General features: G+C 32.6%; 1 protein-coding gene across 1 annotated transcript; it reads left to right on the plus strand.

Moving 5' to 3' along the window:
• The first annotated feature begins 7,448 nt into the window (after positions 1–7,448).
• On the plus strand, positions 7,449–10,490 carry LOC141555222 (beta-defensin 103A-like). Its single transcript, XM_074287938.1, has 2 exons — positions 7,449–7,841; positions 10,288–10,490. Exons 1-2 carry the CDS (start codon positions 7,784–7,786, stop codon positions 10,431–10,433), a joined length of 204 nt encoding a protein of 67 aa, XP_074144039.1. The 5' UTR covers positions 7,449–7,783; the 3' UTR covers positions 10,434–10,490.
• The last annotated feature ends 14,621 nt before the right edge of the window (positions 10,491–25,111 follow it).

Consider the following 25,111-nt stretch of genomic DNA (forward strand, 5'->3'; position numbering starts at 1 on the left):
ATAATAGTTTCACTACCTATTTCATGGGAAAGATTTCTGCAAACCTTAGGGAGCTTTAGAATATAAATTATTATGAAGCTGCTTTTCTTATTCCCCTTTTGCTTTAATTTATTCAAACAAATAGAATAATCTGTCGACTAGAAAACAAACATCGTATAGAGGGAATTGAAGTTTAAGATAGGGGAGGGATAGTAAGAGAACAGCCAGTCATTTTTAAGTACAAATCTTCAAACCCAGAAGAATGACATTCCCGAGGAATCAGATAAATTACAGATCATTGGACCCTAGATATAAAACTGGAAAAAGGACCTTTAGAGTCATATAGTCTAATCCCCTCATTTTACAAATAAGAAAACATAAGGCCAAGAGAGGTTGGGCAACTTTCCTGAGTAACAAAATCAAGATATGCATACCCATGTATGTCTTAGACAGTAACCTCTAGAAAATCATAGAGAATTGGGAGTGGGGGAGATGGATTATTGTCAAATTTCTGGCAAAAAATTGTGTAGTTTAGAAACTTCAAAAGCATCATTTAATGAAGCTTACAGTTTAGTTTCCTAGAAATACCTGATTCAAACTCAAATCCTAGAATAAACTTGTCTATCATTTAGACAAGTACTCAATGGAGACCTCCATGCTACTTCCTTGAATCAGCCTAAGTCAGGAAACAAAACCCAGTAGTTCAAGCACCAGCTTCTTTAAGAAGGCTTCTCAGGCACTTCTCCTAGGGCCTGTCTAACCCTCAGAACAGGGAAATAAAAGAGAATTTAGAGCAATTAAGTGCTAAAAACTATTTCCATGTTCATAATCTTATCCTGGCCTTCCCATATTTTCTTGAATTAGTTTCATCAAAATTATTCTCATTTTTCCCTTCTCCCTTAAAACCCTGAAATCCTAAGGATTGTAAAGATCACAGAAAATGCTATATGAACTCAGGGAATTTTTCCCTCTTTTTTCTGTGACAGGAGGCAGCCTTGTGTTGAGCCTATAGATGATAACAATCTACTTCCTTCAATCATCACCTAAGTCCTGCTTGGAACATCTGCAAAAGAAAACACAAAGCTGCTTCTCCCATCTCAGCCTTCTTTCTTCCATCTTTGTGATCAATCATATATAAAGCTTGTCTCCAAGAATTTTGGAAGTGTCCAGAGTCCCCTTGAAATCCTCCTGATTCTGCTTTCTTCCAATTACACTCATCATGCACCTTCTCTACTTTATGCTCCTGGTTCTTGCTATTCTCTGCCAGGCATTTTCAGGTAAGCTTTGAACTTCACAGAGATGTCTTGAGGTTAATTCAGAGGCTCAGAGTCAGTGGATTCATCCTCTCTTCACCTCTGCCACTTAAATTCTTTTAACTTCAAGAATCATTTCAGATACCGCATCCCATGAAAAACCTTTCTTGATATGTTCCAATTGAATAAGAAACAACACGTTTACACCAAAGTACTTTGTATTTACTTATTTGTAGATATATTGTTTTTTTCTCTGAAAATTGGAAGCTTCATGAGCAAAGGTACTGTTTCAATGTTATTTTGATTTTCCAAACCCAGTGCTCAGCTCATATAATAATTGAGTACCTAGTATCTATAATACTGCCTTTATTTGGCATTTAAAGACTTTAACAACCTGTCCCTCTTTTTGTCTCTCTACTCTTCTTGACTTTACTTACCTCTATGTGTTCTATGATTCAGCTATACATCTATTTTGCTTTTTCTTCCACAAAGAATTCCATGTCTTTACACTTTTCCCCCATTCTTAGAGTACTTGTTTCTTTCTCTTTACTTCTTTTTCTTGCTAGCCCTGACTTCTTTCAAGACAACTTCATTATTAGCTTCTGTAAGAGGTTTCTTAGTCATCCTGCTGTTGACTTGAATCTTCCTCTCTATGGTTCCCTTTCTTCTGATTAGTCTCTATCATGTCTATACCTATTTATTTCTCTGTTATTTCAGTCATTAGCTTGTAAGCTCCTTGAAGGAAGAGACTGGTTATATATATATATATATATATTTTTTTTTTTTTTTTTTCTTTGTATTCCTAGTGCTTAGTATATTGCCTGGCACATAATAAAATACTTATGTTGGTTGACTATCCTCCAATAGTAGGAGTTTCCTCATCTGGAAATTCCCTATGCCAGTGAAATCACCCTCTGACCTTTACCCTTTAGGTGTGTCAATTGTTTTCCCCATTTGCTGTAAGTTGTTTTAAGAGAAAAGTTTGTTAAATTCTTTAAAAAAAAATCTACAATTGGACAGATCATTTAACCCCAATTGCCTCAGCAAAAACCATAACCCCCCCCAAAACAAACCAAACCAAAAAAACTACAGTGTCTTTAGCAGTGCACACAATAGGAGCTTAATAGATGTTTGCTGGATAATAGTAGTTAATTTCATATGGCATTTTAATGTTTGTGAAAGAATTTATACATATCTCATTTGATCTTGACAACAATCCTATGATCAAGGTGTTTAATATATCATTTTATAGATGAGGAAACAGAGGATGAGAGAGGTTTAAGTGACTTGTCCAGGTAATAGCCAGTTATTATCTGAAGTAAGATTCAAATTCAGATTTTCATGACTCATGTAACACTTTGTTCACTATGCCATCTAGCAGTCTTAAAATCAGCTTTATGAAATATTAAAGGTGATGATTAAATAATAAATATAAATAAAAGATAACTGAAGGTAAAAGATAAGCTCAGTGAGGAAACTATTTAGAGAAGATAGGACCAAGACTAATTCTTGAGGAATAGATAGTTCTGGTGATGGGATCAGCATATGTGTGACTAAGCACCAGGAAGAACAAATAAGAAGGGTGCCAAGGGGAAAAAAGGGGTTATTAGAAAAATCAAAGGACACCTGGAAAAATGGGGATAACTACTCCCTTGTTCATCTCACCGTGTTGTGGTGAGATCAATTGAGATTGTAGTGAATGTGAAAGCACTTCTTAAAACTTCAAAATCAATAAACTATTTAGTTAATGTTTTCATTTAGGGACCCAAGTACAGATAATACCAATCTCTGCTATCATGGAGCTCCTTGCCTAATGGGGGAATAAGAAATATCATATAAATGAGAGTTATTATCATATAATATTCAAGCTGAAAAATATCTCAGAAAGTCATCCAACTTAATCACCTCATTTTTTAAGTAAGTAAAGTTCAGTCAAGAAGAGGGAGAGAAATGACTTTTATAAGTTCTCAAAAGTGATGAATATTAGAGCTAGCTTTGAATCTAGGCCATATATGACCTGATACTGTGAATAGAAACAGAAATTTAACTTAATTATGTAACATGATATAGTGAACAGTAGACTGGTTATTGAGTCTGAGAACCTGTTTAACTTCTAGCTGTACCATTTGATACCTATGTGACTTTAGGGTAAATGACTTTTCTTTTGTGGGCTTGAGTTTGTTTGTTTGTTTGTTTGTTTGTTTTCATCTGCAAGATGAAGGGGAAAGGAGTTAATACCTGAGTTGTGATCCTATACCTCAGGTACTTAACTGATTCTAATCTTGAAGTAAATAAATCACTGAACCTTTCTTTGTCTTAGTTTGTTCTTCTGCAAAATGTAGAGGTTGAACTGCTTGGGTCCTTTCCAGCTCTAATATCATTCTATGACATTAATGACCCCCTCTGTTTTCTTCCATATAAAAATACATAATCCTTCATAGCTACCAGAAGTATTCAGCTAAATAATTGTCAACAAAGTTGAAAATGTGACTCAAGTTCCCAACCTCCCTCTCTTCTCTCTGTACCTTGTGTTTGTCTAAGCCAAGCAGTGTTGTCAGAAATTTACTTTCTTTTTACAGTAGATGGAAAGAAAATCGACATTCCTTCCTGCTATTTTTATCGGGGTATTTGCCGGAATAAAAAAGAAGTCAAATGCATGCCCTTGCCTGGAAGATGCTCAAGTTCCAAGAAACACTGCTGCAGAAAAGGAATTTAACCTATTATGGAAAACTGGAGGATTTGGGGAGATTTCTTTTCCAGTTGCCTTCTGCTGAATAAAACTAGTAATGTCCTTATTCAATTTTCTTAGTCAACAATTTGATTTAAATTAACACATTTATCATAATTCTAAACTATGTGTTGAAAACCCTGTTCAAGATGTTAGATACAAAGATCTATGAGACAGCTTTAGATCTTGGCATTGTCAAGTTCAAAAACTCTTGGACTGGGTATCAAGATACCTAGGCTCTTATATTGACTTTGCCTTTTAAATAGCCTTATGACTGTGGGCATGATAATTTAACTTTTATGAGTTTGTTTCCTTATCTGTAAAATGAGTATATTTCTTATATTACTGAACCTTGTAAGAATGGTACCACTGAAGAATAAGAACTTCCTAAGGTCCCCAAATATTAAAAAAAATATATGTTGATATATTATTATTATTTTTTTTTTACTAGAACCATGCTTAATCAGTATAACTAGTTCCCCAGAAAAGAATTCCTTCTTCTGCTCATGCACATCTATGCCTGCTTTGTAGAGAATATAGAAATGTAAGTCATAGCTGTTAGAAAACTGTTTGCAGAAAGAACTGGATTCAAGTCCTGCTTCTGACACAAACTGATAATCCAGGCTAAGCCTGGATACTCAATATCCTAGATTATTTTCTAAAATTTTGATTATTTTATAATCATAATGAAGAAGGGTTTATTTAGATAATCTTCGCATTCCCTTCTAGTTTTGACATTGTATCATTCCATGTGTTAGTAAAGAAAGAGAAGTGGGGTGATAAGAGATATAGAGAAGAGGAAGATTAAAGTATAAATAAATATTAAGATGTAAAGTAGACTGGAGTGTTATTCATATTGCTTCTCTGCTCCTAGTCCCTTTGAGAATTTTAACTTTTAAGCATTAAACAAGAAATGGAATATAGTTCAGTTATTTTGATTCTGAGTGAAAAGGATTGAGAGAAAGCACCAAGATGAACTGAAAGAATAATGTATTATCATAGGATTATAAATTTAGAACTGGAACAACTCAAGCCCCAGATGGGAATGGAGGGAGAGATGATGGGAATTAGGAATGCAGCAAATCCATTTCCCATTGGGTATCTGATAGATTGAAGTTGAAGGAGAAAGAACAACATAGAATAGAAAAATCTCTAACTGTCATGGGACATAAAATCATATCTGTACTTGGTGATATTTTGAGCAATAGGTATGTTTAAAGTTATTACTCCCCATAATACTCAAATCCTGCTTTTCATCAAACAATCCATTCCCCATCTTTGCCTCATCTCTAATTTTAGTTTAGTTTACTTCAAAGTTCAGCTTAAACACCATCAAATGCATGAAACCTTTCCTGATTCCTCCAGATATTAATGATTGACTCCTCAAAATTACCCTGTATTTATTTTACATTTAGGGTGTTCCAATAATTTTCAAAAGAAAATATCTTAGTATCTTGGGAAAGGTAACCACATTTGATCCTGTTGAACTATAGTTTTGATCTAAATTTATAAACTGAGATATAACTCCCCATAATACTCAAAGTCTACTCCTGCTCTCCTCTTTCCAATATGTTCACATAATATTTTTCAATATCCATCAAACCTCTAGGTCTCACAATAGCCAAATATAGTCTTTTAATGTTACAGATGTATTGAACTAACATAATTTAGCAAAGCCTTATGAGAAGACTTCTGGATTGGAAATTAGGGCACCAAGGTTTGAATTCTAGAGTCTGTCACTAACTGTTTGTTCTGGGGAATATTCCTTTCCTTCTCCCTGACTCTTCAAAAAGACTGGAAGGAGTTTCCATACATGGAAAATAAGGGAGGGGAGCAGTTATTGGACTAAATAGACTCAGAACCTTTTATGTTCTGACATTGTCATTATGACTTTGAATGACTTTGGTGACAGGAACTTACACAGTTCTTTTGTTGGTATCCTTGCTTCTTTATAGCAAAATCTACAGGGCACCAAAAGAATAAATAAATTTAGTTTGTGCTCTAAAGATCCAATTTTATAGTCTAAAAGGCCAAATCATACCACTATTTAGTGATCAATAAATTAATTGCCTGGACTTTAATAAATAAGCATTTGTTAAATGATTATTTTGTACCAGATAACTTTTTCTAAGTGTTCTATAAATATTATCTCATTTGATTATGAGGGAAGTGTTATTATTATCACCATCTTATAACTGAGGAAATGAGGTAAATAGAGGTAAATTAATTGCTTTGGCACTCATTTAGTGATCAATAAATTCTTGATAAATTCCAGGTCTGGCAGCTATTACCTGTATGATCTTGGCTAAGTCCCCTTCTTTAGGCCTTATTTCAAAGTAAGAGGGATTGGACTATATAATTTCCAAAATTCTTTCCATCTTTTCATTTTATGATTTGATGAAACATTTGTTTGATTCCTTATACACTCAATGAGCCCTTAGAACTCTGATATATAATGAGTAGACAATTCTGAGCACCTAACTCACGTGGAGAGTGACTTAAACATTGGACAGATTACAGCCCATTGGCATGTCTCATCCTAGCATTCTCTGAGGCAATAAAATGTGGCAGCTAACTGTGACTCATCCTTTTAGTAGTTCTTTAGACAAAGGGAAGATTATGATGGGTTCTTCTTTCCATTTCTCATATATGACACTTCATTCCCCATCTTCATGCCTTTGTACTGGGCTGTCTCCCCTGTTTGGAATGTACTGCTTCCTCAACTCTATATTTTAGAATCTATAGTTTACTCCAAAGTTTAAGAACCATTATCTACATGAAACCTATCCTGATTCCCCTGACTACTAATACCTTTCCCCTCAAAAATTACCCTGTATTTATTTTACAATAGAATGTTCCTAAGGTGTCAGTACAATGTTGAACTTTCATAACTTATGGAATACTCTGTATATTTTTTGTGTACATATATACACATATATCTATATATACAACTATATCCATATATCTATATCTATATCTATATCTATATATGTATATTTTATGTTTATAGTTGTCTCTCTCTCTCTCTCCCCAACAATAGAATATAAACCTTTTGAGATCAGGAACTGTTGCATTTTTAATTTTAATCCCAGATACCCAGCATAGAGCCTAGTACATAATACAAAATGAAATAAGGGATTATTGATATATTTTGATTGACATCTCTTAGTAGAGTAAATTCTATGGGGTGAACATTCTGAGATAGTGTTGCTACCACATCCTTTCCCTCACCACTTTAAAGATAATCTAATTATATGTGATTCTAAGCCAACTAGGCCTATCTCTAGAGCTAAAGTATTCTTTGGGGAAAGCTTGAGATGGATTGAAAAGGACCCTGAAAAGGTTGACTTTAGTCCCCTCTTGAGAATAAAAGCTGAGGATGGGAGTGAGGAGGATATATCAATTCTGAGGGAAAATCAAGCCTAGTGGGATGTTCTTATACTGCTCCAAACTAGGGAGGGGGAATGTTACCACTTCCAGATTTACCAGATTTGTAACCTAATTAGACAATTTTCCATGGGTTGGATTAAGGGCACAGGATGGCAGAGTGAATTTTTTGGTACATCTATGTATCTGATCTTTTATCTGTCACCTGTAACATGACATGTGCAAGGTGAGTGGGTGGAGCTCTGTGTCGTAAGAGCTCCTAGCATGAAACATCAGGAAAAGACATTAGGTTATCCACACCTTATAATGACAGCGAGCATGTCTGCCTGCTCAATCTGTTCAGCATCATCCTTGATAAGACACAAGTGAGCTTCTTTCTTCTTATTTTATCTTGGAAGCTTCACAGTATCTTAGGTAGAATCATCAAATACCAGCAATGAGGATCTATTATCTGCTCTTTTTCATTTTCTTCTTGTTCCTGCTGCCTATTCCAGGTAAGATGGGCTCAAGGGTTTTAGACTTGGAAAACAGGTAGCCAGAAAGAATTAGAAGAGCCATCGTGAAATGAAGATCTGCATTTGGCTTTCTCAAGAATATTGAACTTTAGTAGATTTTCTATCTAAATGGCAGCTGGGAAATACAGAAGAAAAAAAAGGAACATCACAGCAGGGATTGGTTTACAAATGTTTTCAGTCTATTGATCACTAGGATAAGATAAAAGAATCATGATTTAATTGGAAAATCAGTATTATTTGAATGAAATACTAACATGATAATTTCTGGGTTTGTTTGTTTTTAATGAGATATCAAAAAAGTAATGATTAAGTTGCCAGAAAGAGCTATACTCTAGATGTTCTTGTTTACTAAGGCTATAATGAGAATTTATATTATCCTGGGGGCTGTGGATCAAATGAAAGGCCTTAGGGACCAAATACAGCTTTGCCCTTCATAAATGGAGAGCACCCATATGTTATTTTATACTATTGAACAGCATTTTCCAGTGTTATGCCTACTTTGTTCCTGAGCTGTTGCCCAGGAAAAAAAAGACTGGCTTTTAATACTTTGGTACATCTTTTGTGGCAAAGTTATGGAGCACTGGATTTTAAGTCAAGAAAACCTTACTGCTGGGACAGCTAGGTGGCACAGAATAACCCTGGAGTGACATTGGAGTCAGGATTTGAGTTCTAGCCTTTTGTTTTAAAATTAGGAGGTAGGATTTGGTGACCTCTAAGATTCATTCCAATTCTCACCTTCCATAATACATAATCTTACTAATCAGTTAAGTGACTTTCCCAGATTCACATAGCTGGCATTCAATTCAACATGTATTGAGTGCTTTCTAGATACAAATCCTTAACATCAGGGATATAGAAATAAAATGGTCCTTGCCCTCAAGAAACTTAGCTGTGAGAATTTATATATATATATCTGTGAGAATTTATGTGTATATATACATATAAAGTATAAAGTACTACATTAATATATATATGCATATATATATTATATATATATTTATATTTGAAATAGAACTCGAGTTCATTAGGTTCTTAGTCCAAAGCTAGTCTTCTCTGCATTATCTTATGTTGTTTTTTTGACCGTTCAAATAGCATCATAATATTCTCTATATTCTAGACAAATGTTTAATAAACTAAATAAAATACAGTACAACATAGATAATGCCAATTTGTAGTTTTATCAGTCAATACACTATTATAGGGATCTATTTCTATTAATTGGTTAAGAGAGCTGAGAGTATGATTGTCTTGTCCAAGTTCACAAAGACAGTACATGTCTTGGGCTGGAATTTCTTCCTGTCTTTGAAGCAATTCTCTAATAGAATTAAAACAAACAAACAAACCCTCCTTTAGTTTTTTGTTTTTTTTTTAAAATAAGAGAAATGATATTTGGTCATTAATAATAGCATCTATACAAAGCTTTAAGATTTGCAAAGTGATAAGTATATATAAAATATACATATATATATGAAATGTATATTAGAACTTGTATTCCTATTTTACAGATGAAGAAATTAATGCTCACAGAAGTTGACTATTTCTGTTTAGATAAGAACGGATCATTCATTAGAACACATGTTCTTTGGAGATAGAGACTGTTTGCCCTTGAATAGTTTGCATCTAGCAGGAGATTGTGCTTTTTGATTTGGATAGGATTGGGTCAGCAAAAGTGAATTTTTAATTTTTGAGGATATCACATAACTAATAATATCCTAGATCTATAACACTTTTAATGGTTTTACATTGTACATATAATGGTTTACATGTACAATCATAGTGTCTGTCACATAAAATTGGCAGTATTTGTGTTCAGGTTCCTGGAAATAATATCTTGGAGAATTGTTTTAATTTATTATTTTTATTGTTAGTATTTTATATAGTGCCTATTATATTCTGGGAACTATGCTAAATGCTTTATACATAAATATGTTTATATGTGTATATATGTTATAATACACAGATATATGCATATATGTATGTGTTTATTTTGTTAAATATTTCCTAATTACATTTTAATATGGTACAGTCCGCACTAGTGGGTATTGGTGGGGTTGCCTGAGGTCAGTAGACAATGTGACTGACACTTTTGAGATAAATGGATTAAGCACTAGAGTGGATTAAGTCTTGGTTAAAATCCCAACTCAGACAATTACTAGCAAGTAAACTACTTAAACTACTCTCTAGTCTTTTTTTCCATTTTTTAAAATTAGGAGGTACTTACAACAATCCTGGGAGATTGGGACTTTTATTTATATTCAGCTGACATTTGAAGAAACTGAGATTAGATTTGCCTGAGGTCATACAGATAGTATTCTTCCCAGGCTAGTTGAAGTTCAGGGATTCTTGTCTCCAGGGTTAGCACTCTGTTCAATGCACCATTTAACTGTCACCCTTAGAAAGTTTTAACAATCTCCTCTCCTTCTAGGTGAAAGTGGGTTGCTGTCCCAAATAAACAATCTGTTCTGTAGAGTGAGACAGGGCAAATGCAGAATGATTGGATGTACCAACAAAGAAGAACAAATTGGGTCTTGTTCCCTGGGACGCCGAAAATGCTGTCGCAAGAAGAAATGAGGGATCACACATAGCTTCAAAGTCCAAAATCTTGAGCAAAATAAATGGTCAAGAGAAGTTTGTACAATTTAAATTCAGTTGCATCATTTTGTTTAAGAAGGATGAATCTTGGACTTTTATGACCAAAGGTGATTTGTCCTTTCCTACAGACAGCGTATTTGAATTGAAGTCTGTTTCTTGATAATCACATTCTACTAATATTTATTGGTCGATATGCCATATTTAGACTATGAACTTCTTGAAAACAGGTTTTCTGTGTTTGTGAAGAACAGCAAATAATAAAAGTTTATTTAATTGTCCTTGAGTGGAATGCAGTTTTATTCTCCTCTTTTCCCATGCCTTGAGATTTGAATATTGCATACACAGATGTGGTTCATAAGTTCCCCAAAGCTCTGAAGAAGGTTCCTTATATTTGTTTGACTAAGCATTCTTCATCGTGGCCAAACTTTTTTTTTTTTTTGAGGCTGGGGTTAAGTGACTTGCCCAGGGTCACACAGCTAGGAAGTGTTAAGTGTCCGAGACCAGATTTGAACTTGGGTCCTCCTGAATTCAAGGCTCGTGCTCGATCCACTGCGCCACCTAGCTGCCCCCTTGGCCAAACTTTTGATGAGTTTTTTTATAGTGAAGCTAAGTTGGTCCCCAAATAACAGCTATACATATAATTGCTCACTAGGCAGACCCTCAAAGTTTCTCTAATTTGGTAGTACTTGCCAGATTCTATACAACATAGTCTTCAAGAATTTAGGGTATTCCTACAGCAAGATGAGCAATCAGAAAAGACTTGGGCAGGGAGAATAATGCTAATTGTCTTCAAGTATTTCAAGGTATGTTAAGTTATGATTTGGATGTAAGGGAACTTTGAGGTCATTTTATCCAAAACTTAATTTTACTGCTGAGGGAATAGATAACCAAAGAGAATAAGTATTTTTTGCATGACTACATTAGAGCTATGATTAAAACATAGCTCCTCTGATTATAATCACAATGTTCATGTTTCTACACTATTTTTGTCTTATTTGGATGGATATTATGAAGAAAAATCATTAAGATTAGTTGATCCCAGACAAATTTAGGCTTGATATCAGAAGACAAACCAACTTCTTAACAATTGGACATGTTTAAAAGGATAATGAGCTGCTTTGGAAGATGGTAAGTTTTCTCAATGGAGGCCTTCAAACAGAGAGTTGAATGATCACTTCAGGGTATATTATAATAGATTTCTTTTGGGGTGTGAGCTTCTGAAGTGCCTTCTAACTCTTAAATTCTGTTATTCAGTGAAATTGTAAAGAAATAGATTTAGGCTCAATGTAAGGAAATAAAAAAAAATGTCCAGTAGTGGAATGGTCTGCTTCAGGAGAAGGCAAGTTATCTCATTACTAGATGGTTTCTAACAGTATGTAGAAGACTAATTTTTAGGGATTTTCAGTCAGGTATGGACTTAGAAAAGCTTTAGTTTTTTTCAGCTTCAGAGTTCTATGATTCTGAATTAATTATCCTCTTTCTGCCCTCATTCCATTCTTGTTTGGATACTTTAACTAGAAGGATATAGTAGGGGAAGAGAAGTCAAAAAGTTCTGGAAAATTTTCAGAATGAAGTCATAAGCCTGATTAGTGAAGAGTTAGTGAAGAGCTAGCAAGATATTCAGAGCAATAAGAACTTTGATTTCTACAGTGCTTTGCAATTTACAAAACCCTTTTCTTTCCATAGTTCAGATTTTCAGGGGTTTTACTATATTTCCTATGTTACTTAGTCTTGTTTTTAGCTTTATGTTTTTAGTTTTTAGTTTAGTTTTAGTCATAATGTGTATTATATTCCTTGTTCTATTTACTTCATTCGAAAAGTTTGTATGAATATTTTCATGCTTTTTTGAATGTTTCATATTCACTGCTTCTTATGGTACAATAATATTTCATTATATTAATGAACAATCATTTGCCGAACTTTTCGTTTATCATTGGCTATCAATTTTGCTTCCAATTCTTTGCTGCCACAAAAGTACTGCTATAAATATTTTGATGTGCCTGGGACATTTTCTATCTTTATCTTTGTGATATTCCATCTTACAGTGGAATGTCTGGGTCAAAGAGTATGGACATCTCTGTCTGTGTCTGTTTCTGTCTATTTGTCTGGATCTCACTCTCTCTTATAATTACAAAACAGTTTTCAGATAGGTTGAGCCAACTGCAGCTCCACCAAATTGTCATTTCTTACAGCCAATCCAACATTGACCATTTTCATCTTTTGCCATCTTTGCTAATTTGTCTGGTATATGAAAAGCTGCAAAGTTGTTTTTATTTGTATTTTCCTCATATTTATTTATTATAATATGTAACATACTGTTGATAGTGCAAGAAAAATTCTATAAATGGCATTTAGGAAAGAATTTAAAAAGGAACCAAAGAACTGGTGAGAAAAGAACAAACAAATAAAAAATCAATAAAAGCAGCAATATTACAACATATGAAAATTTATGGGATATAATAAGGTAGGATTTTATCAACAAAATGAAATGACAAGGTGAAATATTAGGCATAAAAATTAAAGAACTTGAACAATAATATATCAAAATATTTTGCTAAGTAACAAAGTAGAAAATCTGAAAATTAAGAGATGAATAAAAATAAAAACAAATAAACATTGAATTGATGAAAACGATAGGGACTGTTTGAAAAAACTAGTAAGAGAAATAATTAGCTAATTTGATTTTTTTTTAACAGAAAGAGAAAAATGTATTTCTTTTTATCAAGAATAAAAAAAGGAAAATTCCCAATAATTAAACAAAAAATAAAGGAAACAATGGGAAACAATTTTGTCCAGTTGTGTGCCAGCAAAACTTAAATAGATGAACACTTAAAAATATAATTAATAACAGGTTAATAAAAAGGATAAGAAAACTATAGAGTCAACTGAATTAATTTAAATAATTTAATGATGTGCAAATATCCAAGATATTAAATATATGAACATAAATTTAATTTTTAAAGACCTAAAAGAGATTCCATTCAAAATAACTACAAAAATTATAAAATATCTGGGATTGTATCAACCAAGATTTAGCTGGGGATCATATCAATCAAACTTCAAAACACTATTTGCAGAAAAATTGAAGAAATAATAATATAAAACTAATATGATAAAAGTCATGTAATTTAATTTACTTATTCAGTGCCTATCAATCACTTTCCAAAATGAATATCATATAGAGCTGAAAAAAATAATGATGAAATTCATATGCAATTGTTTGTGAGGGTGATAAAATTCTAAGGGTAATAATGATAAAATGTGGCAAGGATAAATCTCAAACTATCCTGCAAAGTAGTAATCACCAAAATTAAAACAGAAAGGTTTATTGGGAAATAGATTAGCTACACAACCTATAGAAAAAAACAAAATCATGGAATATTGTTTTTGAGACTCTTTTCCTCTCCATATATACATCTTTGATTTTATTTTATTTTTGAATTCCTGATAAAAGAGCACCTATTTTCTTGATAAAATCAAGACACCTGGAGCAGATGAACTACATTCCTGTATACTGAAAAAACTAGTAGGTGTGATTGTTGAAACATTGTCAATAATATTGAAAGATCATAGGAAATAAGAAAGGAGCTTTATAATTAGAAAATGACAAATTTCCTTATTTGTTTGCTTTTTGTTTGAAGAGAAAATAAAATCTGGAAACTTTATATCAGTGAGCTTGACTTAACTGATGGGAATTTTTTTGAATCTATCTTTGAAGAAGATGGTTAGTGAATATTTATAAAGGGAAGTGGCAATTAGAAAGAGCAGCATGGCATCATAAAGAACAAGTCATGCAAGGCTAACCTCATTTCTTTTTCTTTTTTGATAGGATTACTGAACTAATATAGGAAAGAAATGCTATGGATACAGTTTATCTAGCAAAGCATTTAATAAAATATTGAACATTATTCTTGTAAAGATGATGGGAAGGTATAAAGGAACTGATCATATTGTAACAAGGAGAGAAATCATATGGGGTGGGGGGAGCAGAAGCATTTGGAGAGCCACTATGTGGAGAAGAGACTAAAAGTTTGAGTTAGGGGCAGCTAAGTTGGTGCAATGGATAGAACACCAGCCCTGAAATCAAGAGGACCTGAGTTCGAATGTGATTTCAGACACTTAATACTTCCTAACTGTGTGACCCAGAGCAAGTCACTTAACCCCAATTGCCTCAGCAAAAAAAAAAAAAAAAAAAAAAAAAAAAAAAAAAAAAAAAGTTTGATTTGGCCTCAAAGAGCAGAAGTAAGAGTGATAGGTTTTCTTCCTCCTTTCCTTAACTTCCTCTGTCCCTCCTTCCCCCTTCCCTCCCTCCTCAGTCTCTTTATAACCATTCTTCTCCTCTAAGGAGCTTTCTCTAAACCAGCCAAAGGTGAATTTAAGAAGACTAATCATTATTCTGATCCAATCAAGATAGATCAATTAAGAGTCTTTGGCCTTTATCTGGTCATTGTTCTAATTACTTCAAGGAAAGCTTTAGAATTCCTTCCTGGGTAGCTTTGAGAGAGTTAGACATTGTTTCAAAATTGATAGTTAAGGTCTGTAGAATCAAGAGAATATTGTATGTATAAGCAATAGTATTCTAAGAATAATTGTGAGCAACCAAGTTATTCTGAGTACTAGAAATACTCAAATCAACTATAGAGGAAGATGCTATCCATCTCCAGAGAAAGAAGTGACAAATATATATATATATATATATATATATATATATATATATATATATATATATATATATATATATATATATATATGCCAAATAAAAATATATATTGTTTGGCTTTACATTATTTTCAAATTTTTGCCAAATGGTAGCTTTTCTAGTGAGGGGTAGAAAGAGAGGGACAGAGATAGTTTGGAACTTAAAATGTGCCAAAAAACTAAATTAAATTAAAGCCAAGATGAGGCAAAGGGAAGGAAATGAGGGAGGAATGTTTTCATTCCTGATACTTCTGGAAAGCCAAATCTTTATTAGGTCTTGTTGAAAAGCAAGGCTTCTTAAATTATAAAATGTAGTTTTGTGTGATTATAGTTTTACTTTTATATTCTACCAATCTAATGACATTTAATTGGACAAACCCCATTTTTCTATAGAAAACCTTATGGAATCTCCAGATGCAACCATATCTGAACTTTTTCTTGTAGTCTAAAGTATTTGGTTCAAATTCCATGAAGCCACTACTAATTGTATAATTTTGGTTGAGTCACTGTAGTCCAATATGTATTCAGATGAGTAGGGGCTAAATTATGGGTAAGGTTTGTTAAGGAACAATTCAATTCTCCGAGAGCCTCCACAGCTGTGGATCCTAACATCTGAAGGAGTTGCAAGGGAGTCTTTGCTGACATAGGTGTTGCAGACTGGGAATGAGATAAATTGGAGGCAGAGGGAAGAGGAGAGAGGTCAGAAAACACAGCAGTCTCTCAGTCAGAGAGGTCAGAGAACAGCAACTGCCTCTCAGTCTCCTTTTATCATCATTTCACAAGAGGAGATCCATTCTGGGTTGGATTTCCAGCAGCCACTGTCAGGTGGCTCCCATGTATTCCAACAGCTCTCCTGTGTATTACAACAAAGATTCACTTAATTAGAGAACTCATTATAATTTGACATACTAACTGGTGGAGAATGATTTCTTGAATAAGAATTGAAATTATTCTATTTTATTCTCCAACATACATCAAGTTGTTTTAATTTCATATTAGTGTGACCATAATCTTTCTGAGTATTGATTTTCTCATCTGCAAAATAGGAATAATTCCACTTGTGCTTATCTATCACATAGGAAAAAAGCACTTTAGAAACTGTAAAATATGTAAACAGTAGTGCTAATTTTTTATATCACTCTATGAAAGGGGCACTGTACTTGGAGTCCAAATGCTTGGGTTAACATTTTAGATTCTTCTCCTTACTATGCAGTTTTGGGCAAATTATTTCACCTGTCTGGGACTTGCTTTCCCCATAATGGGGTTGATTTTAAGAATCACTAAGGACTCTTCTAGTTCTGACAGTCTGTAGCTCTGTTATTGCAGATCTTCCAAGAAGAGCCAATATTCTTTTGGGGGTCAACTATAATGACACATTGTTTAGCTATCTAAGAGAGTTAATAAAATACTTAGAAAGGAGCAATGACTTCTGAGTACCATATTCAGGGTATCCCTTGTCAATTATGGTATTAAAGGATATATACTTTATTGAATAATTCCATATTTTGCCACTCTTTCAATATATAGCTATATAGCTCTGGCAGTTGGCACTCAGATCATCATTAATCAAGCTGTCAATGTATCATTCAGTCCATACATACTTGAAATTTAATTTCACACTAGGCTCAGAACATACAATCCAGTAAGTAAAGTCTCTGGGACAAGAGATTGATTTCAGTTTTGTACTCCTTGGTGCTTAGCACAGGCTGTAGAACATAGCCAACACTTGATAAATTCTTGTGGATTTGAATTGAATGCTTTAAAAAAGGGGAAGGGCCAGAAACAAAATTTACTAGATGATTTCTAAGAATCCTGACAACTTTGAAGTTGTATGAGTCAGAGGTTAAAACTCATACTTGAATTGTAGTCCAAATAGTACATAACTTAAGGTGGTGAATAAGGTATTTGATTTCTGTGTCTCAGCTACCTTACCAATGAGTTGACCTCAGGGAAATATTGTGATTACCCAATCATTATCAAGTGGTCTAACACTACTGGTATGTGAAGCAATTATCTTAATTTGATATAGTTTGTATCTGATGGGAAGGAGTACAACATGCAATTATTTAGAAATAAGCTATATAGAGGATAAATTAGAAATAATATCATGAGGAAGGCATTGACATGAAAAAGATAGAAAGAGGTTCGTTGGAGATGGTGGGAAAGTAGCTGAGGTTACAATACACATGTTTAAATCATTATAAGTTTGTTTCTTCAAACATTTGAAACCATCATGATAATATACACAATGATTTTATTTTTTACGAGCAATTACATAAAACTCTAGCCACTTTTAATTAAGTTCAACATATCCTTGCAGTTTCTCAACTTGGAATCAAATTGCTGCCAAACAACCACAAGGATTTAACCATTCATAAACTATTTCCTTTTTTCTTCTAATAAATTTGTTTTTAATACACATTACCTTATGAATTGTGTTGGGAAAGAAAAATCAGGGAAGCAAAAGGGAAAAATCAAGGGAGAAATTAAAAAAAAAAGCAGAAAAAAGAAGTGAACATTGCTTTTTATTTTCAAAACATATGCAAGGATAATTTTTCACCACTGACCCTTGCAAAACCTTGTGTTTCAATTCCCCCTCTTCTCCCTACCCCCTCCCTTAGGTGGCAAGTAATCCAAAGTATGTTAAATATGGTAAAAATATATGTAAATCCAATATAGGCATACATATTTATACAATTATCTTGTTGCACAAGAAGAATCAAATCAAAAAGGGAAAAAAATGAAAAAAGAAAATCATGCTGCTGATCATTTCTTATAGAAAAATAATATTCCATAACATTCATATACCATAACTTATTCAGTTATTTTCTAACTGATGGGTATCAACTCAGTTTCCAGTTTCTAGCTACTACAAAAAGGGCTACCATAAACATTTTTGCACATAAGGTCCTTTAAAATCTCTTTGGGATTTAAGTCCAGTAGAAACACTGTTGGATCAAAGAGTATATGTGCAAAACCTTTTTAATTTAATGTAATCAAAGTTGTCCATTTTGCCTTTCATAATATTCTCTACTTTTTCTTTGGTCATAAATTTCTCCCTTCTTCAAAGATCTGATAGATAAATTATCAGTTTTTCTCCTAATTTGTCTCCTGTATCACTCTTTATGCCCAAATCATATACCCATTTTGACCTTATTTTGGTATGGTGTGTGAGATGTAGGTTTATACCAAGTTTCTGAAATAATACTTTCTAGTCCCACCAATATTTGTCAAATAGTGAGTTCTTATTTTAGAAACTGGAGTTTGGGGATTTATTAAATACCAGATATAGGCCTTGATTATTGTGTTGTATGTATCTAATCTATTCCACATTATGTATGTATCTAATCTATTCCACATTACTCTATTTCTTAGCTAGTACCAAATGGTTTTGATGACTGTTACTTTATTATATATTTTAGGTTTGGTATTGCTAAGCCACTATTCTTTGTATTTCTTTTTCATTAATTACCTTCATATTTTGACCTTTTTTTATTCCAGATGAATTTTGTTATTTTTTCTAATTCTACAAAATAGTTTTTTTGGCAGTTTGATTGGAATGGCACTGAACAAGTATACCAATTTAGGTAGAACTGTTATTTTTATTATATTATCTTGGCCTACCCATGAGCAACTGATATTTTTCCATTTGTTTAGATCTGATTTTATATGAGAAGTGCTTCATAATTGTGTTCATATAGTTCTTGGATTTGTTTTAGTAGGTAGATCCCCAAATATTTTATTTTGGAATTTCTTTTTTTTATCTCTAGCTGATGAGCTTTGTCAGTAATATATAGAAATCTGATGATTTGTGTGGGGTTATTTTATATCCTGTAACTTTACTAAAGCTGTGAATTGTTTTCAGTAAGTTTTTGGATCACTTTCTAGGATTCTCTAAGTAGATCATCACATTATTCACAAAGAGTGATAGTTTTATTTCCTTATTGCCTGTTTTAATTCCTTTAATTTCTTTCTTTCTTTCTTTCTTTTATTGATAAAGCCAACATTTCTAAGACAATATTGAATAATAGTGGTGATAATGGGCATCCTCGTTTCATTCCTGATATTACTGGGAATGTGTCCAGTTTCTCTCCATTACAAATAATGCTTGCTGTTGATTTTAGATAGATACTGCTTACGATTTTAAGGAAAGCTCCCTTTATCCTTATGCTTTCTAGTGTTTTTAATAAGAAGGGGTATTGTATTTTGTCAAAAGGGTTTTTTTTGCATATGAGATTATCATGTGATTTTTTTTTGGTTTTGTTATTGATATGGTTGATAAAGATAATAGTTTTCTCTATATTGAATGAGCCCTGTATTCCTGGTATAAATACCACTTGGCATAGTATATAATAAATTGCTGTATTCTCTTTGCTAATGTTTTATTTAAATTTTTTTTTATCAATATTCATTAGAGAGATTAGTCTGTGATTTTCTTCCTCTGTTTCGATTCTGCCTGGTTTAGATATCGGTACCATTTTTGTGTCATAGAAGGAATTTGGCTGTACTCCTTCCTTATGTATTTTCCTTTTTTTCTTTTAATTTACTTTTGTCTTTAATAATTTGTAAAATTATATCCATATTAAAGAATTGTTCTAAAATAAATTTCTTTTTTTTGTTTTAAAAAATAAATTTTAATTTTTAAAATTACCAATCTTTTTTTTCTCCCACCTCTCCTTCAGAAAGAAAGGAAAGAAAGGACAAAAGAAAGAAGGAGTACCCTAAACCTCTCCTTTCCCTCATTTTCTTTTTTTTTTACATTTTTAAAATTAATTTTATAATTATAAATTTTTTGACAGTACTTGTGCATGGGTAATTTTTTACAACATTATCCCTTGCACTCACTTCTATTCCAAATTTTCCCCTCCTTCCCTCTACTCCTTCTCCTAGATGGCAGGCAGTCCCATACATGTTAAATGTGTTATAGTATATCCTAGATACAATATGTGTGTGCAGAACTGAATTTCTTATTGCACAGGAAGAATTGGATTCAGAAAGTAAAAATAACCTAGGAAGAAAAACAAAAATGCAAACAATTTACACTCATTTCCCAGTGTTCCTTCTCTGGGTGTGTAGCTGATTCTGTCCATCATTGATCAATTGGAACTGAATTAGATCTTCTCTTTTGTTGAAGATATCCACTTCCATCAGAATACATCCTCATACAGTATCATTGTTGAAGTGTATAATGATCTCCTGGTTCTGCTCATTTCACTCAGTATCAGTTCATGTAATACTCTCCAATCCTCTCTGTGTTCATCCTGATGGTCATTTCTTACAGAACAATAATATTCCATAACATTCATATACCATAATTTATCCAACTATTCTCCAATTGATGGGCATCCATTCATTTTCCAATTTCTAGCCACTACAAAAAGGGCTGCCACAAACATTTTGGCACATACAGGTCCCTTTCTCTTCTTTAGTATTTCTTTGGGATATAAGCTTAGTAGTAGTACTGCTGGATCAAAGGGTATGCACAGTTTGATAACTTTTTGGGCATAATTCCAGATCACTCTCCAGAATGACTGGATTCTTTCACAACTCCACCAACAATGCATCAGTGATCCAGTTTTCCCACATTCCCTCCAACATTCATCATTATTTTTTCCTGTCATTTTAGCCATTCTGACAGATGTGTAGTGGTATCTCAGAGTTGTCTTAATTTGCATTTCTCTGATCAATAGTGATTTGGAACACTCTTTCATATGAGTGGATATAATTTCAATTTCCTCATCTGAGAATTGTCTGTTCATATCCTTTGACCATTTATCAATTGGAGAATGGTTTGATTCCTTATAAATTAGGGTCAGTTCTCTATATGTTTTGGAAATGAGGCCTTTATCAGAACCTTTAACTATAAAAATATTTTCCCAGTTTGCTACTTCCGTTCTAATCTTGTTTGCATTAGTTTTGTTTGTACAAAAGCTTTTTAATTTGATATAATCAAAATTTTCTATTTTGTGATCAATAATGATCTCTAGTTCTCCTTTGGTCACAAATTCCTTCTTTCTCCACAAGTCTGAGAGGTAGACTATTCTATGTTCCTCTAATTTATTTATGATCTCATTCTTTATGCCTAAATCATGGACCCATTTTGATCTTATCTTGATATGTGATGTTAAATGTGGGTCCATGCCTAATTTCTGTCATACTAATTTCAGTTTTCCCAGCACTTTTTGTCAAATAATGAATTCTTATCCCAAAAGTTGGGATCTTTGGGTTTGTAAAACACTAGATTTCTGTAGTTGTTCAGTATTTTGTCCTGTGAACCTAACTTATTCCACTGATCAACTAATGTATTTCTTAGCCAATACCAAATGGTTTTGGTGACTGCTGCTTTATAACATAGTTTTAGATCAGGTACAGCTAGGCCACCTTTATTTGATTTTTTTCCATTAATTCCCTTGAAATTCTCGACCTTCTGTTCTTCCATATGAATTTTGTTGTTATTTTTTCTAGGTCATTAAAATAGTTTCTTGGGAGTCTGATTGGTAAAGTATTAAATAAATAAATTAGTTTAGGAAGTATTGTCATCTTGATTATATTCGCTTGACTTATGCAAGAGCACTTAATGTCTTTCCAATTATTTAAATCTGACTTTATTTTTTTGGCAAGTATTTTGTAATTTTGCTCATATAATTCCTGACTTTCCTTTGGTAGATAGATTCCCAAATATTTTATATTATTGACAGTTATTTTGAATGGAATTTCTCTTTGTATCTCTTGCTGTTGGATTTTGTTGATGATGTATAAAAATGCTAAACAATAATATTGTATAACATTCATATACCATAATTTACCCAACCATTCTCCAATTGATTTTGTATCCTACAATTTGCTAAAGTTGTGGATTATTTCTAATAGCTTTTTTATTAGAATCTCTGGGGTTCTCTAAGTATACCATCATATCATCTACAAAGAGTGATAGTTTGGTTTCCTCATTACCTACTCTAATTCATTTAATCTCTTTCTCGACACTTATTGCAGAGGCTAGCATTTCTAATATAATATTGAATAGTAATGGTGATAGTGGGCAACATTGTTTCACTCCTGATCTTACTGGGAAAGGTTCCAGTTTATCCCCATTACATATGATGCTTACTGATGGTTTTAATATATGCTCCTGACTATTTTAAGGAATAGTCCATTTATTCCTATACTCTCAAGTGTTTTTAGTAGTAATGGATTTTGGATTTCATCAAATGCTTTTTCTGCATCTATTGAGATGATCATATGGTTCTTGTTAATTTGATTATTAATATGGTCAATTATACTAATAGTTTTCCTAATATTAAACCAGCCCTGCATTCCTGGTATAAATCCTACTTGATCATGGTGTATTATCCTGGTGATGATTTTCCATAGTCTTTTTGCTCATATCTTATTTAAGATTTTAGCATCAACATTCATTAAGGAGATTGGTCTATAGTTTTCTTTCTCAGTTTTCAACCTACCTGGTTTAGGTATCAGTACCATGTCTGTGTCATAAATGGAATTTGGTAGGACTCCTTCATTCCCTATTTTTTCAAATAGTTTATATAATATTGGTGCTAATTGTTCTTTAAATGTTTGGTAAAATTCACATGTAAATCCATCTGGCCCTGGGGATTTTTTCTTAGGGAGTTGATTAATAGCTTGTTCTATTTCTTTTTCTGAAATGGGACTATTTAAGCAATTTACTTCCTCCTCTGTTAATCTGAGAAGCCTATATTTTTGGGGGTAGTCATCCATTTCACTTAGGTTACCAAATTTATTGGCATAAAGTTGGGCAAAGTAACTCCTTATTATTGCTCTAATTTCCTCTTCATTGGTGGAAAGTTCCCCCTTTTCATTTTTAAGACTAACAATTTGATTTTCCTCTTTCCTTTTTCCGATCAGATTTACCAAAGGTTTATCTATTTTATTGGTTTTTTCATAGAACCAACTTTTAGTTTTATTTATTATTAATTATTTACTTAGTAGTTTTTTTTACTTTCAATATTATTAATTTCTCTTTTAAGTTTAGAATTTCAAGTTTAGTATTTGATTGGGGTTTTTTAATTTGGTCTTTTTCTAGTTTTTTGAGTTGCAAGCCCAATTCATTGATCTTCTCTTTCTCTATTTTATTCAAGTAAGCCTCTAAAGATATAAAATTTCCCCTTATTACCACTTTAGCTGCATCCCACAAATTTTGGTATGATGTCTCATCATTGTCATTATCTTGAGTGAAATTATAATTGTGTCTATAATTTGCTGTTTCATCCTATCATTCTTTAAGATGAAATTATTTAGTTTCCAATTACTTTTTGATCTATTTACCTCTAACTTTTTGTTGAATGTAGTTTTTATTGCATTGTGATCTGAAAAGAAAGCATTTACTATTTCTGCCTTTCTACATTTAATTTTGAGATCTTTATGTCCTAATATATGATCAATTTTTGTATAGGTTCCATGAACTTCTGAGAAGAAAATATACTCCTTTCTATGATCATTCAGTTTTCTCCAAAGCTCTATCATACCTAATTTTTCTAATATTCTATTACCTCTTTAATTTCTTTCTTCCACTATTATAGTTTTGCTGTCTATTTCTTCTTGCAACTTTCCTAACTTTTCCTTTAGAAAGTTAGATGCTATACCACTTATTGCATATATGTTTAGTATTGATATTGCTTCATTGTCTATGCTACCCTTTAGCAGGATATAGTTTCTTTCCTTATCTCTTTTAATTAGATCAATTTTTGCTTTTGCTTGATCTGAGATATGGATGGCTACCCCTGCTTTTTTGACTTCACCTGAAGCATAATAGATTCTGCTCCAGCCTTTTACCTTTACTCTGTATGTATCTCCCTGCTTTAAATGTATTTCCTGTAAACAACATATTGTAGGGTTCTTTCTGACTTTTGATCCAGGCTGCTATCTGTCTCCGCTTAATGGGAGAGTTCATCCTATTCACATTTACAGTTAAAATGACTAATTCTGTATTTCCTGCCATCATAATATCCCCGGATTATGCTTTTTTTTCTTTGCCCCCCTGAACCCTTTCCCCAGTAAAAGGGCCCCAAGTATTTGAATTATTTTTTCCTGGCTGCTTGTAATATTTTTTCTTTAGTCTGATAGTTCTGAAATTTGGCCACAATATTTTGTGGAGTTTTTTGTTTTTTTTTAGGGTCTTTTTCAGAAGGTGTTTGATGAATTATTTCAATGCCTATTTTCCCTTCTGGTTCTAGTTCTCTTTGATGATTTCCTGTAAAGTAGTATCTAGGCTCCTTTTTTCATCATAATTTTCAGGAAGTCCAATAATCCTCAGATTATTTCTCCTAGATCTATTTTCCAGATCTGTTGTTTTTCCAAGTAGATACGTAATATTTCTTTCTATTTTTTCATTTTTTTGGTTTTGCTTGACAGATTCTTTTTTTTTTTTTTTTTTTTTAAATGACATTTTATGACCTGTTTGTGAGCTTGACAGATTCTTGATGTCTCAGGGAATCATTTGTTTCTATTTGTTCAGTTCTGATTTTTAATGAGTTATTTTCTTCATTAGCTTTTTTTTTTTTTTTTTAACTTCTTTTTATATATGTCCAATTGAATTTTTAAATGAGTTGTTTTGCTCTATGGAATTTTTTTCCATTTCACTAATTTTTTTTTTTTTTTTTTTTAGTGAGTTATTTTCTTTTTCTAATTCATATATCCTACTTTCCTGGGAGTTCTTTACCTTTTCCAATTCACAAATTCTGTTTCCCTGCAATTCTTGTGAGTTTTTTACCTTTTCCAATTCACATTTCAGAAAGTTGTTACTCTCTTACATAGCTTCTCTTTCCTTTCTCCATTTTTCTTTAGCTCTCTTTTAAGTTTTTTAATAGTCTCTTCTAGGAAAGCCTTTTGTGTTTGGGACCAACAATTGTCTGGAGACTGTCTGCTATTAGTCTCCTCGGAGTTGAAAACCTCCTCTCTTTTTGTATAGAAGCTATCAATCA

The sequence above is a fragment of the Sminthopsis crassicaudata genome, chromosome 2 (assembly GCF_048593235.1).
Source record: "Sminthopsis crassicaudata isolate SCR6 chromosome 2, ASM4859323v1, whole genome shotgun sequence".
Taxonomy (NCBI): Eukaryota; Metazoa; Chordata; class Mammalia; order Dasyuromorphia; family Dasyuridae; genus Sminthopsis; species Sminthopsis crassicaudata.

Bases quoted from the DNA above. Each gene is read 5' to 3' on its own strand.
- LOC141555222 (XM_074287938.1), top strand. From the start codon at position 7,784: ATGAGGATCTATTATCTGCTCTTTTTCATTTTCTTCTTGTTCCTGCTG. The intron at 7,842-10,287 runs GTAAGATGGGCT...CTCTCCTTCTAG, and splicing joins GTTCCTGCTGCCTATTCCAG to GTGAAAGTGGGTTGCTGTCC.